Consider the following 16,958-nt stretch of genomic DNA (forward strand, 5'->3'; position numbering starts at 1 on the left):
ATAAATAGAAACCAAGGAGTAAATCTAATAATCCCGATGAAATCACCCAAAAGGAAGGAGCTGTGAAAATGGTAGAGTGAAAGTAACGAAGCCCTGGAGGAAAAGCAATACGAAAATGCCTAGAGAAGGAGGCGGAGTTACTTGAAAGTGAAAAGCCGAGTAGAGGCAGAGAAACGTAGGAAATACACAAATAGAGAAAAAGATACCGAGAGAGGTAACGCCAAAGGAGGAACAATAAAGCTAGGAAACACAACGCTATGAAAGGGAATTGTCAGACGGGAGGAAAACACAGAGGGCACGGGAACCAACGGCAACCGTGTAGCGAAGAACAGGAAACAGTTGCAACGCAAGGAGGGGGCGTGGCTAACCCCAATATGAGGCACACAGAACGTAACAGCTAGAACGCTGCACAGGGCGCCGTGACGGGGAATTTAATGGCGCTTCCATCGTGTCCAACACTTCCATCGTCCTGTCCTCATGACAGTTGGTTCTTAATCACATGATCTGGATGTATCTTGCTCCACCTCATTCGGAGGCCAAGGTGTTGCTATTTATTTCGTTGAAGGGCAGAGAGCTGGGGACAAATGTGTGTCTGGGATGGTTGGGACTGGCCAACACTGTCTCTGTGGACAGAGGTGTAATTATGAATTTGATCAAGAAGAAAGCAGCGCAGTTCAAGCAAACGTTTGATCATGAGAAAGGTGTGGGTGTGCGTGATTGGAGTCAAGGATTGGGTGTTGATCTGCAATCCCAGAACGACACACAAGTGTTTGGAGAGTAACTTCATAGGGCCTAAGAAAACTGCGGCTGTCGGGGGTGGAGTGGTGATAGTGGAGGGTGGTGAGGTTTGGTCAATAGGGAGGTTGGTGCCCTGTGGGGAAGGCAGAGCCAGAGAGGAGGAGCAGGGTGGTGAAGGAATGAGTCACCTATGTCGACAAAGTGTGAGAAGGGAGCCTGATTGGATGCAAGACTACGCGTGTGATTGAGCACCTACCAGAACTCCCAAATCTGATTTAGGAGGGAAATCCCTCCTGTACCTTTCGGTCATTCTCCTCAAATTGTTTTTGGGTTTGGTGTTTCAAATGCATCTTCCTCTTATCCTATTCCCAGCAGTTATGTTTAATTATTTTTGTTTGCATCTGTTCATTAAGTTTTCTCTTGGTTTTTCTTAAGGGGAAAGATGTGTTGGGTTGGCTCCCGAGTGTTCCACATGCCGCATCATGGAACGTGGAACACTCGGGAGGTGAGTTTGGGGAGGCAGTTGGAGAAGCCTGAGGGGCGGATGTATATGAGCTTCTGAGTGCCCGCAGGCTCTCAAAAAAGAACCAGTCTTGCCTCACTCCGGCTCTTGAAGCTCATTACTGTACTCCCCTAATCATCAACAACTAGTTTTCTGGACCTTAGCCATGACCTTTTTGAGTACATGGAGGACTGGCCTGTTGATATGTGGGGGTGACTTGAATCTCGTGATGGATCCCTCCAAAGACTGGTCTTCGCTGAGAAGTGGAACACTTCCTCATAGACTCCTGGAGATCTGCAAACCCTCACACACAAGCATATGCGTTCTATTCCCCACTGCACAAAACATTTACTAGGATTGATTATATAATATTGGAAGCTGCACAGGAACACTCACTCAGAGATGCTGACAATCAAATAGTTGGATGGTCGGACCACGACATGAATGTGGTAACATTGGATATAGGACCTTAGGCTCTGCTAGATTGGGGCTGGGGTCTGTAATGATACCCTGTTCAGAGACTTGATTTTTAGAGAAACTCTCCAAAAGAAATGAAATAATTAATTCAGCGTAACGACACGGGTAAGGTGCCTCTTCATATCATATGAGACGCAGCAAAAGCCACCTTTTGCAGCCTCATAATCTCTGAAGGTGTGGCAAAAAAATGAGGACACTCCAGGAGTCTGAGCTGAAGGACAGATTAAGAAGAAAGAGGAGGTTCTAAAGAATTAGAGGGCCACCTGTACAACTATAACAGGTGATAAGGGACACGAGCTAGAAGACATTTGGAAGGGGAAAGCGATAGCGCAACTACGTTTCATAAAACAAAAATATTAAGAAAAGGGTGACGAGGCTCATACATTGCTGGCATCCCATCTCAGAGAACAGAGAATGGAAAGAGCGGTTTATTAGATCAAAGGTGAGGGAGACGACAATCTTACTAAGGCAGAGCAAAAAGCACGCTTTGGTGAATACTATGCATTGGGGTACGGAGGAAGTGATATGTGATAACCTCACCGCACTCCCACTTAGGACATCCCAAGCAGAGGAGGAGAGGGTGGCACTAGACGCACCTATCTCGGGCAAGGAAATACTCCAAGCCATCTCAAAGTTGAGGGCAGCATTGGCGCCGGGACAGGATGGATATGCTCTGGCTTTCTGTACAAGAAATGGCCCCTTGTTAATCCCCTTTTTGACTAAGCTTTTCCATAATATACTGGATGGAGGGATTGCCCCTGATACCTTTAAGCAAGCACGTATTGTAGTAATTCTGAAGGAGGGAAGAGATACATTTGATTGCGTGTATTACAGACCCATATCGCTGATGAACACATGCTAAAATATATGCCAGTGTCTTCGCCGGCAGCCTAAATCTAGTCCTTCCCACTCTAATCCACAGCGACCAAGTAGGGTTTATCACAGGTGGGCAAGGAGAAGACAATATTCGTACGACCCCTAACCTCATGGCAGGGACAGCAGGGAACCTTGATGATGCAGTCTTGATATCCATTGAAGCCCAAAAGACCTTTGACACGGTTGAGTGGAGGTTCATTGAGGCGACTTTGAAAAAAGCAGGCATAGAACCTAGATGGCTGGTGGGGGCAGTAGGGTTATATCAAGATACCAGAGCAAGGGCAATAGTGAATGGTGTCGCTTCTCCACACTTTTAAGGCTGTCCCCACTAATTTTTGCACTAACGCTGGAACCATTGGCCATTTCCATCCATATGAATACCCTGATACAGTGCCTGAGGAGGGGTGATAGAGAGTATAAACTGGCGCTATTCCCAGATGACGTCTTGGCCTACTTTAAATCTCTGAGTACATCAATTACCACATTTCTGACAACTATATCAGAATACGTACTGCTTTCCGGGTTCAAGGTTAATCTCCCAAAAATGATCATACTACCATTGACCGTTTACCCAGTCTGCTTATCTGAAAGTATATTAGAACACGGTCTGCAGGTCCTGAATGAGAAAATGAAATATCTGGGGATATTACCACAAGATTAGACAAGGTGTATGAAGCCAACTATCTGCCCCTATGTCCTGGTCCAAAATTGTTATAATGGGCGGCCCACCTCACGACTATTAAAATGAATGTAATCCCCTGGTAATAATTTTTTTTCAGGCTCTTCCGGTTATATTTCCGATCCTATTCCATGAAGAAGTCAGATTCTCCTTACCTTTTTGTGAGCAAATAAAAGGCAGTGTATACCAAATACCGCTATCGTGTTACAGAAGGAGGCAGGCAGAGCAGGCTTCCCAGAGCAATACGAATATTACAGAACCGCACAGTTTAGGGTTCTGGTGAATCACTTGTGGGAAAATAAGGCAAACCATTTGGTTACATTCCAGAATTCACTTATTGCCGCGGTAACACCTGAAGAATAGCTATGTATCCCCAATAAGCGCCGGCCTCAGAGTATATGCACACACTCAGTCCTCTGGCATCTCTGTAAATTGAAGATTATGGTGGAGGTGACAACCTGGTCATCGCCACTTAGTTGTATTTGGTCCCCACTCATCAGACATAAGATGATAGACCCCTCTCGATTTCAATATTACTATGAAGCCGGTCTGGTTAGAGCGGGTCAAGTATGGAAAGAAGGAGAATTCTTGCTCAAGACCGAGCTAGAGAATGCTTTACAGGTGGTCACTAGCCCTCCATTTATTATAACTACAACTAATAAGGGTGCTAACAGATTGATGTTGGGAGAATGACCATAAATGTCCCCTGACCAAATTCGAACAGATTCTCAATACACGCAGAGTTTCCGGGTGCCTTATCTCTGATTTATATGACTCACCCCTGATGAGGAGGAACATAGGCACACAAAACACTCAGGACCAATGGTCTACAGACCTCACTGATGAAACAGATGTCTGGTGTGTAATTTATAGGCAGTCTGGTTATCATTGATAGCGGTCCAATACAAGATGCGCAATGAAAACTCCTATTTAGATGGCGTCTGACCCCAGCAAGACTTTCCAAAGTAGATCTAAATGTTAGCCCCCTGTGTTGGAGGAACTGTGGTTTGACTTGTACATATTGGCAAATGTGGGAAGGTCCTTTGGTGCGTTGTTTCTGGAAAGAGGTGCTAGGGTGGGTTAAGGATGCAGATGGAATAGAAAGGAAGTTCATCCCATTGTTGGTTTTGTTTGCATCGATGGGCAGGAGGGCAAGTATTCCCTGCTACCCCATATGCAGAGAAATCTGTTCATGGAGGCGAGAATGTGCCTAGCCCTTCATTGGAAGAGGGGCCACCCTCCCTATACAAGTGGAATGGTTGTAGAAAGCATACAAAATATACGACTTGGAGAGCCTAACAGCGATATTGTTTGAGTCACGCTCACATGTTGACATGGTATGGCTCCTCTTCTTGGAGTACCATACTCTGCACAAGACGACAGATGGAACACATGATAGTCCGGAGCTTTCGCTAGACATCAGCCTATGCATAGCATGTGATCTAAGCAGATTACACAAGCCTCAGAAATAGTTATTTATTTAGGCATTAGACAAACTCTTAGCAATGAAAGACTGCAGGTAAGTAACACACTAAAACATTGGGCCTCATAACAAGTTCGGCGGTAGCCTTGCCGGTAAAACCGAAAAGCTGCTGCCGAACTTGGAATTTTTCAGGTGCCTGGCAATTCAGAAATACAGGGCCGTTACAACCCTGGCAGACCCTGTATTTCCCCATTGCCAGGTGCCGGAATGCATTACTCCCCTTTCCCATTTGAGCCCCATAGGGCTCGATGGGAATGGGGAGGTCGGATTCACGAATGGTGCCGGTGCCTCCGACATTGTCTGCTTGTGGGTACCGTTCCACCCGCCAGGTCAGACCTGGTGGGCAAAAAGGCACCATGAGCGTGCCTCGTAGTTTTGCCGGTCTGGCAACAACGGTACCGGCAAGCTTACCGGTACCGTTGGTACCAGACCGGCAAACTTGCAATGAGTCCCATTCTCTTATTACACATTCGCCTACTTATGCCCTACTAAGAGCACTAACACAACCCTTTTAAAATACATTGGAAATCGGTTTTCAGAATATGGTAAGTGTAGTAAAAGTGAATAAAGTAATAGAACCAGGTAGGTAATCAACACTGAGAACTAATAGGCTGAAAATAAAGGAGTTAGCAAACACCATACAAAACCTTTGCAATACAATACTATCCTTAAAAAGTCCTCCGCTATGCAAAAAAGAAGGGGCCTAGTGCACTTTGAGTCACAGGTCCTAAATAAAGTATATTCAGGAGGCCAGGGGTCTTTGTTGGCTTGAGCCAAAATGTAGAGTAAGTCTTCTAAAGTACAATAAAAACAAGAGGAAAAATCTTTAGCAGACCATCTTAGTGGAGACACCCAGTGGAAGATACCTGACCAGAAGATCACAAGTGAAAGCTAATCAAGGAAGAGGTAGGGTTAGGTCTTTAAGCCCATCCAACCCTACAGAGACTGGGTATGGGCGCTAGGGGAGAAGACTGGTATATGTATGCATGCCCTGTGCTCCAATTCACTCATGGTGAACTGCAAGGAGTTCCTGAAATCGCTGGGCCTTCTGGATTTGTGCCTTGGTTGCGTTGAAGGAAGTGGAGGGGCCCTGGGCGCAGAGGTCCCTTCAGGAGTTGTAGATCATGGTTCTTGGCTTCGATGCATAGTGTTAAGAAAGATTCCTTTTTACAGCATCTTTCCATCCATTTCTATGGACCCCCCACAAACGTTTTGCTTTTATTTTTGTATCTGACCTGTTCTTTTTACAGTGCAGTGAAGCCTTAAGCTTCGCAGCACTGGCTTTTGCTCATAGTTATGGGGAAACTGACATGTCCTTCAGGCTGTCAGTACTGGGAAACATTGTTTCCCTTAGTCTATTTACTTTGTTACATGTGTTAGTAACTTTTAACCACTTGTGCTAGTTTTCATCATTGTATAATGGGGTACACTTTTTGTTTTGCCCTAGACTAACACTTAGGATTTTTGGTTACTTTAGGTGTGCTAAACTGATGGCAGCAGTGACTTATTACAATTTGTTGGTGCATTTTGTGTAAGCCTTACCGCGTTTACCGCATTTGGCTACCAACTGTGGCTAGCAGTCAAACATGGCCATGCCATGAGATTTCTTGCTTATCCTTTGGCCATCTTGTCTTTTTTGTCTGTCAGGCCAGGAAAATCTATATATGGACTTCCAGTTCCCAGGAACGCAGAGGCTTTTAGCAGGCTATGTGTGTTTTCTGCCAGGAAGTGGGCTGGGACTGACTGGTCTCGGATCTATGTGATCACTGTGCCGCCCATAACTGTGACGGCCGAAATGCCGATGCCAGTTACGGCACGGCGCAGTGATCATATAGATCATTGTGCCCGCTTCCCCGGCCTGATTTTCCCTTCCTGACCCCCACCCCCCCAACTTACCGTTCACGGCGGCACACTTCTGTGTGTGCCGCCTGCACCCTGCTATCCCTGTGGCATCAGCTCCTCCCACTAACGTGGGTTGGAGCTGATGCCGCAGGGTGCTTCGTTTTTTTTTTTTCACCCACAACCCATGCTCTGCTTGGGCGCAATAAATGTCGCCCTCATTTTGTGCGCCCACAAAGTCGCAGTAACTGCGGGGGCGCACAAATGAGCGCGACATTTTTGTATGATTCCTCTGGTCTCAATCCACAAACTGGTGCCAGTATGTCTGAGTGGTATGCATGAGTTTTGCCGCCAGTGGTCCTAATTGGACTACTGCTGGGTGGTGTGTGTGGGCCAAATCTATCATTGGCTAGTGAGAGCTGCTGCTCTTACCTGGCTTTTAGGATAAGAAGAGGACCCCTGCACCCACTCTAGAGAGATCCTGGAAGAAAGTGAAGAGGGCAAGACTCTGTAAAGAAACGGGAGACCCGTTGGAAGAAGGCCTGGTGACCAAATTCTGCTACTGTCCTGGGAGAGCCCCGTCTTAGAGGTGATCTTCAGCAGTCCTGCAAAGGAGCAGCGACCTTTGGAGTGGAGGGACCATCCATTCCCGACGCCAGCTGGAGTCCTACAAAGAAGAGCATTCGGAAGTGCCCCTGGACCACCCTGTGGCTGACAAGCTCTGAGTTTGGGCTACCTTGCTGCAGACGTCGCCATTCTGAGTTGAGGCCTGTAACTGGGCGGATCCTTGGCTTGTGCAATAAGACTTAGCCCTGCAAATGTTTGTGGTCCTAGCATCAAGGGGACCCGTGATAGATGGAAAAGTCTGACCACTGCAAGTGAATCCCTTTGCGTCACCGTGCATCGGTGGCCATCATCCGAAACTGCTTACCTGCCTCCAGTCCCATTTCTGAGAGGGGCCCTGCATCGAATTCTTCTGCACTTCTACACTGGAAGACCTTGAACCAGCATTAGTCGATGACAGGAGAACTGCTAAAACCTGCATCCCCTGGGAATCAAGGGCTGAGGCTGATGGTGGGAAAAGCGACCTTGGACCCTCTTCAATCAACCTGCCAAGTCCTGTGAAGAATCATAGTACGGGCGGTGAGTTGTAGCAATACTTACCTGCAATTCACTTTAAAAATGTTTTCATAACTTTTAGAAACTTTTGTATTACTTTGGCTTTGCCATTGCTTGTCCACACAAGCACTCGGAAAGTTGGAAACATGTTTGTTAGTTAGATTGCCTTGTCCCCTAACCTTGGAAATGTTCACTGGATCCCAGAGACCCTACCTTCATTTTTTCCAGCTTCACAAACTATATGGAGCTTTTAGGCACAAGGTCCCATACATCTTAGGGATGGATTTCTGAAGTTAAGATTCATTCTCTGTGGACCTGTAGTGCTAATACTAATCTGTACCTTCCCTTTCAGGGGTTTGATATGTATTTTGCCCTACCCTATTGATTGTGTATATGTATCATATTCTTCGAGTTGTGTGATATTACCTGTTTGTAGTCATTTTTCACTCTGTTATTTGGCCATAAGTAAAGAAATATTTTTATACCCGTTTGTCTAAATGTGTTCCTTTGGCTGCTTCACTGTGTGTGCTCATTGTGGACCCCTTTCAAGCTCACCCCCTCTTGAGACCACTCGTTTTTCTACCTTGAACTGGTTTGGCTACAGCTCTCAAAGTTATCCCGGTCACAATACTAGGTTGACCTTCTATGCATTGGTCCACCAGGCCAGAGTATAGAAAATCAGTCCTAACAGATAGGTTTGGGATTCTGGCAGCTTGACACACCGACTACTGGACCATCACTCCACTACATCAGAGGACTGGCAAGATGCAATGCAGGCAGCAAACAGCGATGGCCACTTGCAGGAAATGGCAGAATGTACCCTTTGTGGCAGAAACAAAGAAACTGGTCCTGCAAGGCCCCTCTTAGTGGTGGAGTGCTGCAACTTTAGGGAAATGTTTCTATAAGCCGAGGATCTGCAGAGTCATCATGCTCAACTCAGTACGGGACCTTTGCTGAGATGTAGACCAAAACAATGTCCGGCTAGCCCGAAGGATGACTCTGGGACTCGTCCAAGCACTTCCAGCGGCTGGATCTTTGAACGGAGGCAAGGACTAGCTGTTTCCACAGGTCCACGGGTTGAAGCAAGGATGAAGGTCTTCAGGACATCTGCAAGGAGGCAGGGCTTTGCTGGGCAAGTAAAGAAAGGGCTGCTGGCGATCTTCTAATGAAGAATTCTGGGTCTTTAGCAGGCTTCTCTCCTTTGTAGAGGTCTTGACGGCTCCAACAATGTCAAGAATGGCTGCAGGAGTCGCCCTCTTATCTAGACTCTAAGCTGGAGTTGTCCCCAGCTCACAAATGGCAAAGATCAGCACCATTCAAACTTGGCAGGGGCTGTCCAATCGTGGACAGCCTCTCACCACTACATCTGCCCAGCAACAGACGCACTCTGGCATGGATGTAAACTTAAACTTGGTACAGAAGGACCCAGCCCCCACATCCATCTACACACACACAGACCGGCCCTTTGCCCGTGAAAATGGAAGCTTTCCCCTGGGAAAGGGCTTACCAAATATATAAAATCCAGCCATTACAGGGCAGGAAGATGGTCAAACCGATAGCCAAAGAACAAGCAAAAATCTCGTGCCACAGCCATTTTAGAATATATGGCACTCTGAATAGCATTAAGCAGTAAAATGCAAAGGTACACAAGACAATAAAAAAAGAAAACGCTACAGGAGTATCCACTGCCAACCAACCCCTCCTGGACAGATGCAAGTAACCATGAAGTAACCAAAAACAAAGTTACAGAGACATAAAGTATCTTTACTGGACTTCAAAGAAGGTGATGTGCGCAGGGAAAAATAATCTGAGAGCTTTACTATGGAGAACAGAGTTCTCATGCACTATTAGCCAAAGGGACTGATCAGTGTGACAAATACGGAAGAGTCCAGCAAGGTACGTGAAGCAAAAAGTCTTCACTAACATCCAAAAGATGATCCGGATATAACCAAGGTCAGGGTTCATCCTGGGGTTCCAATCACAGACAATCATCTCAAGGTTTGCAGAGAGGCCAGTGAAGATCTCGCAGCCGGGGCAGATCCTCCTCTACCAGGGGTGTGTCCACACCTCCAAAGCAATGACCACCTCGGACAAGTGGGTACTTTCTACCGTAACAGGCAGTTATTGCATAGAACTACTGCAGTGTCCCCACTTCCACTCCCCAGGCCCCCGCGACAAAGAGCCACCACAAAGGAGGAGCAGCATATCCTCCTGGAAGAGGTTGCAGCTTTGCTGTTAAAGGACCACGTTGAAATCGTCCCGACGAACCAGGTAAACAAGGGTATTTATTCAACGTAATTCCTTGTTCCCAAAAAAGTTCTAACAGTGCGTCCTGTATTAGACCTGCGCCCTGCAAACACCTATGTCAAGCCACAAAAATTCTGCACAACAACGTTACAAGAAGTAATCCCACTGCTAAAGCAAGGGACTACATGGCAACCGTGGATATGAAAGATGCTTATTTTCATATTTCTATGTTCCCATCACACAGAAAATTCTTGTGTTTTCAAGATGACAAAACAGCACTATCAATTCAAGGTGCTACCCTTTGGCATAGCTTCAGCTCCAAGGGTATTCTCCAAGGTACTGGCGGTGGTGGCAGCGCATCTGCGCAGGGAAGCAATACCAGTGTACCCTTACCTGGACGACTTGCTGATCACGGGAGAAACAACCCAAATGTGCAAGCAAAACACACAAAGAACAATCAACCTTTTTCAATTGGGCTTCTCGATAAGTGAGAAAAAAATCAAGCCTCCTACCAAACAAGACAAAACATTTCTTAGGAGCTGTCATAAAAAGGGAAGAAGGCCTAGTCTTTCCATCAAAGGAAAGAATCCAAAACATACTGCTGCAAATACCTCAGTATCAAGCCGGTCAGCAGTTAAGTGTACGCAAAGTGATGCGTTTGCTCGGCATGATGGCATCTTGCATTTACCTGGTCCCACACGCACGATTACGCATGCGCCCGATGCAGGAGTAGTTGGCGAAACAGTGGTCTCGGGCAAGTGGTCAGTGGGACGAAGGAAAACCTGTTGAAGGGAAAACCCTTCCATGAACCGGCGGTGCAAGCGGTAGTTACAACAGACGCCTCACTCTCCGGGTGGGGGGCCCATCGCCTTCATCTCACAGCACATGGTCTGTGGACTCACCTCACAGCACAGAATTATATCAACCTGCTGGAACTTCTAGCAATATTCAAAGCTCTCCAATCCTTCAAAGCACACCTAACAAATCAGTTGGTACAAGTTCTCACAGACAGCACCACTGCAATGTTTTATATCAACAAGCAGGGGGGCACACATTCTCCAAATTTGTCCAAGCTAGCACAGAAAATATGGAAGTGGGCACTCAAACTGGGGATGTTCCTGACTTCCAATAATGTTCCAGGAGAACTCAACACCCTAGCGGACTCATTAAGCAGAGATCCTCTAACAAATGATCATGAGTGACGACTCGACAGAGATATCGTACACCACATTTTCTCAGTGGTGTTTCACCCTAGACTTGTTCGCCACAAGAGAAAACAAGCAATGCCCAGACTACTTGTCCAGGTTTCCCTAACCAGCCTCCAAGGGGAACGCCCTATGAACGAGATGGTCAGGGAAATTTGCCTACGCTTTTCCCCCAACTCCACTTATGAACAGGGTGGTGAACAAGGTTCACAAAGAACCAATGACGGTAATCCTAGTCCCTCCCATGTGTGCGAGACAACCTTGGCATCCACATCTGCGCAAACTGGCGATATGCGATCTGATCAAGCTCCCATGCCCGACCAACTTGCTTTCCCAGCACGTGGGAACAACATTGCACCCTCAACCTCACTCACTGAACTTGGAGTAGAAGGTGCATAGATGGTTTTTCTGAGCGTCATTGTGTTTTAGCTGATACATATCTGCTTTAAAACACTTGTACTCGCGCTACACTTCATGCAACCTCATGTCAGAAACAAAACAATCTGAGGGACCTCGACGCATGAAGGACCATGGTTACAGTGGACGTCACACTAGGGATAGTATTACTGGCACGCCCTGTCAACGTCCCTTTTCGAGTTTCGAAAACAACTGCAATATTCCAGAGCTTCCACTAGATGTCGGCCTATGCATAGCATGGGAATCTAAGCAGATACAAGCATCATAAATAAAATTACAGTAAGTAATGTATCCGTTATATACATTCTGCCTAACTTATTATTAAGGGTGCTGTGTGTGTGCTTAACTGACCCTTCACCACTATCATGCCCTCCTAAGTCCAAGCCTTGCAGTTCGGCTAGACCTTGGTGTTTGTCCTTGTTAATCAGAATAGGGTGGCCTCTCGGAATCTGAAAATCCATCTCAACACCCCCTTTCCTGCAAAATAAAAGGTCAAAAGATGTGGCCAACAGGAAGATCCAAAACCTAGTCGGAACAAGACCTTCGCCTCCTGGCTGACCATAAGCGAAAATATAGAATGTTCCACAGGTTGGCACTAGTCTTATGTCCAACCCTAGTCTAGACACAAAGTAGAGAAAGGTTTCCACATGGAGACTGTTTCCAGCATTGCTCACAGTCTTGACCCTTCTTTGTTTGTCCTCCCATACCTCTGGGTTTTCAAATATCTTGTCTTCCAGCTTGCACTGGGTATTCCTCCAGTGGTTCTCGCTGTAGTGTGCGGTCTCTTCTACATGCATTATATGGCACAATACAAGATACAGACATTGTGATTTAGAATGTTGACCGGTCTCTCCTAGACTACTTGTCCTCAGCACTCTCCAGACCTCTTGTGTAGTCTCAGCATTCAGTTTCAGATCTTATAGACCTCTGTCAGTCAGGCAGTACACCCTTGTATCGGGGCCTGAATAGCATTTAGGGACTCGAGCTAAGTGGCCACCTTCTACCACATGGCAGTCTCACTATCTCAGCGGGGAGCAGCGAGGAACCCATCCTTCACCCGGTCTTCTGCCTCTGATGGACTCACCTAGCCTCTTTTATAGTGCATTAATGTATTTGTTTGTGCCGGCCCTTGTGATTGGCAAGGCCCACTAGGGGGTTGTGCCAAGTATTGGGTTTGTGCTTGTCTCTTGGTTTCCCTGGAATATACAACTGCTCTACATCCGTAAATTCCCTCACCAGTCTCACCTGGCAGTTTTGTAACTCTATAGGTGCTACTTGAGGTCAGTATAATCTTGGATATCGGCCTGTAGCAGCTCTCTTTCTTATCATTCCACGTTCTGACAGTCTCTGGGAGTGTATTGCAATGGCTTCTCTGCTTGACCCTGCCATCCACAGTCAACTTGCCTTCTATGTCTCCTTAACTGGTAAGTTTGATAAATATAACCACCACAGCCCCTGGACTCTGCTCGTCCACAAATGAACACAGAATATTTATTTGCTTTTTCCCTCTTTGTCCGCATGGTCTGCAGAGGTGGAAAGATATAATCCCAGGTGGGATTTCGGAACATAGCTTTTACTTGTGGGATAATGCAGTACCTTGAAGGGAGTGGGAAGCTTGAAAGATCCTGCTCCACCCTCCATCTGGGTGGCACATTGGATAGCAGCTGGACCTGCCCACTTCCTTGCGGCTCAACCCCCTCACGTATTACTACAGAGAGTTCTGCTTCTTCACCACATTCGCCTAAACGTTGCTGGCTTCCATGGATTTTCACCTTTTCTCTTGTGACTAAAGGGACTTCTACTGAGGTTCATCTCTCACTGTTACTCTTTTTATGATGTGCTGCTCTTAGTAGCCAATAGAGCTACCAAGGCAGTGCTTCTTTATCACCTTGAAAGTGTGTGGTGTTTTAGGCTGGTAACAGTTGCAATTTAGTTTGGGCTGCAACGGGCTTGCAGCCACTTTTACTGCATTAGTAGCCCAAAGTACCTGTATATAAGTGGTCTTTTATATGGCACGTCTGCTGCTATTGGTGGCCTGGCTGCGTGTGGCTCTGTAAGAAAGAAGGGAGATTGGACGGTCATTATTGGGACAGTGGCAGAGGCAAAAGCAAAAACTGTGGTGTTGGTGGGTGCAAGTCCGAAGTACCTGGATCCTGCTGTGCACCAATCTGCTTTCTATGGGTTTGGGGGGAAAACTTGGAAGTACGTTATCCTTGGGGAAGAGCCAGCAATCTGATGGACTACAGCTGCATGCTAGCCATTGGGGTACTATGCATTTTTTAAAGCTTTGCTCTCAGCCATTTGGATGTTTCCCATTCCTTTGCCTGTCGCTGTTTTGTGGACGTTGATTCATCTTGAGCACGCAAAGGCACCCTTGATTAAATCTGGTATGGACTGCTTCAAAGTCCACTAGACTTCCCAATCCACATGCAGTGTTTGAGGGCCTTTGTGTTTGGCCATTCTTAGGGTCAGTCTGATTGCTGGCTGCCAAAACATTTGTGCGATTCCTGGAGTGTGATTGGTGGGTTGTCTTAGGCCAGCCAATAAGTGAATGTGTCATCACTGTGTGCATTCCTCAGGCTTTTGCTGAGGATCCTGGTTTGGCCATACTATCTGCAAATTAAATCCTTTTTCCTGAGCACCTGCTCCTCCTTTCTGGTGGAATTCCTTGCTTCTTGCCTTCCTTCTAGTAAGCTGGATGGGCTGTCCTTGCTGGACTCTTCTTCGGCTGCTGTTGCTGGACCCCTGGTGATATCCTTCTCGCCCAAGTGCCTAAGCGAGGGCGTCCATACTGGCTTAGAAATCTCAGTGGATTTCTTCTACTTCACCTTCTCTGTGGTGGGACATCTTGGGTTGGCCTTCAGTCATTGTCTCCATTATGGGACCATTTGCTTGCTGGTTGGCTCCACCCTCCTTCTCCCATGGGCTGACCTGTGATACTTGCTGGGCTCTGCAGGGGACATCTGATGCAGCCTTCCTTCCTGCCAATTACTTCGCCTCATGGGTCATCCGTCTAGATTTCTTATTTGTTGGCCCTTCTTCAACTGGGAGCTTGCCGGGCCACCAGCTTGAGTGACATATACCCAGAGCCTCGAATCACTGCTGGCCCGATCTAAACCCGGACACCAAAATACACCTTTTGTATCCGCCTTTCCTAAGCCCAAATTGGAGCAGCCAGCACCATAAGTATCTGTCGCCCAAGGTCCTGATCCGGTAGTTGGTTCTATTTGCAGGGGTCGCCTGGATATGGTAGCAGCGGTATTTTTAAGTATCTTTTTCTGTTGATCTTAATTGACTGGAATGGTCCTTACTCTATCTCTCTGCCTGGCCTGCAGGTTCTGAAACCCTTGGTTGCAACTCTTCTTTGGGGGTCTCTTGGGCTCCCTCTAGGCTGGTTGCCTCTCCTGCTGCACCTGTGGGGTAAAAGCACACGATACCTATCTTTTCACCATTACTGCAGCATGCCTCTGGGAATGTGTGCTGTTCAGCTCCCTGGGAAAAACCTTTCACGCTTTATTTCCCACAAAAACATGTATTTAACATAATGTGGGAAATGTCACGTACAAATAACTTTACACATTTTTAAAACTATTGGAAAGAGACTTAAACAGTTACTTACCTGACCCTTGAGATGGTCCCATGGACCACCTTGGGTTCCTAGAGCTTCCAAAATAGAAACTGCAATTTAAGGTTGTACCAGTGATTTATTATACATTTTTGTATACTAAATCTTTGCATTTCACTTTTGGACTATTCCGGACCACTACTGTATTTCTAGTTTTAATAGTCTTGCCCCTTTTCTACCGCCTCTTTGGGAACCATATAGACCTATTGCTAACCCATTCTGGCTAGTCTCCTTTCCCTTTACTGTGTTTTTCCTATATAGGTAACTTGCAAGTACTTGTTTGTGTTTTTACTTTCATGTAATACTAAATATAGTTACATTTATTTTATTGTTGATTGTGTGTAGTATGTTTTGTTGATTTTGTGTATTGGACTTATTGTACTTTGCCAGCCATGCCCCTCTTAAGAGTTGAGCCTGACCTATGGTACCCATTAAGAGAGTTTTAGTCTTACTAGGCAGACAATCTGCCCTCTCACAAAAGATGGGTCTGCCCCACCACACACCCCCAATCGGAGAGCTATGGAAATCTTCCCCAACAGGTATTGACCTGATAGCTGAGCCATCCTGCTTTCCTATTGTAAATTGAAAAAAGGTTGGATATTAGAAAAGTATTGATTCCGAAATGTAAACTGCAATATCCACCGGAGAGCACAGAATTTAGAGCTGTTCTGCTGAATTTTCAACCTTTGAAGTGCATGGTCCGTAGTACTTGCAAATGAATTGTATATCTGTGTTCAAGAGCATTTTAAAATACTTTTATTAACAAGCCTTTTGGGATCCTCCCGCCTCCTGGGGACATCTCAAGAGGTAATCCGTCTGAGGACGATGCATGCATAACATTAGTTTAGCTGCATTTTCAGTAAGCAAAGGTTACTTTTTATTTTGCTGGACTGGTGATGCTCCCTTTACAGTACAATACAATGTATTTTATGAGCTTGAAAAGCCTAAGCCATGTCAACAGCTGACCGCCTCCAATATTGCTTTCTTCTCCAGGTTTATATACAGCATATGCGATCCAAAGAAGCAGAGCAACCGCGCAAACTGAGGCTGGTGCGTAAAGGGAACGAGCAGCACCTCTTCACCCGTTGCTTCCATGCATGGGGTGTATTCCGCAAACCTCCAGCATAGGGATATGCACTGGGAAAGAGCAAGAGTTTTTTTTTTTAGTTCAAGACGGCACATTTTCTTTCACAAGCAGATTTTTTTTTTGTTGGTGCAGAGATTGAGAAATCACTGGTGTTCTGTTCAAATAATTAAATATTTTCTTAAAGAAGACTATTTTATAAGGAACTTGAAGGAAGAAATGTCACTTTATTTTACCTAATATTTATCCCTGCCTTCCTGCTGATATTCAGAAGAGACACAAAGTGTGGCTCGAAGAAGAATGTTCTTTTACTTTCGACTGGAGAAACAAAATAAATTAAGCTACCAAGTTGTTTCACACATACTGGCTTTTGTGATGATTTGTTTTACTGACTGAGATTATTTTTATACATGCTTTAATTTGACAAGTTTTTTTTCTTGTGTATGAACTGCTAACTGATCTTAAGACTTCATCAGCTCAGCATCGTTGGTGCCCTTGACTCTGGAGGTAATATCATGTGTGCTATGTAGGGGGCCCTTTGCCGATGACGCTCATTACACCTTTTCCCCCGAACTATGTAGCTCAAAGGTATGCAGAACGACGAGAGGTGAACACGCTTTCTGCATTAGTGGTAGGTTGGGTGGGATGATGTGGGTTCCGTGGAAGG

At 46.0% G+C, this 16,958-nt stretch overlaps 1 protein-coding gene across 1 annotated transcript in view; it reads left to right on the forward strand.

Moving 5' to 3' along the window:
• FLII (FLII actin remodeling protein) overlaps nucleotides 1-16,650 on the forward strand; it is an 898,330-nt gene extending 881,680 nt beyond the window's left edge. The window contains exon 30 of the mRNA XM_069645694.1: nucleotides 16,201-16,650. Coding sequence (XP_069501795.1) covers nucleotides 16,201-16,335 — 135 coding nt within the window. The 3' untranslated portion in view covers nucleotides 16,336-16,650. The remainder of the gene's footprint in view (nucleotides 1-16,200) is intronic.
• Nucleotides 16,651-16,958: the final 308 nt, after the last annotated feature.

This window comes from Ambystoma mexicanum, chromosome 2p (assembly GCF_040938575.1).
Source record: "Ambystoma mexicanum isolate Mex_15411 chromosome 2p, UKY_AmexF1_1, whole genome shotgun sequence".
Classification (NCBI taxonomy): domain Eukaryota; kingdom Metazoa; phylum Chordata; class Amphibia; order Caudata; family Ambystomatidae; genus Ambystoma; species Ambystoma mexicanum.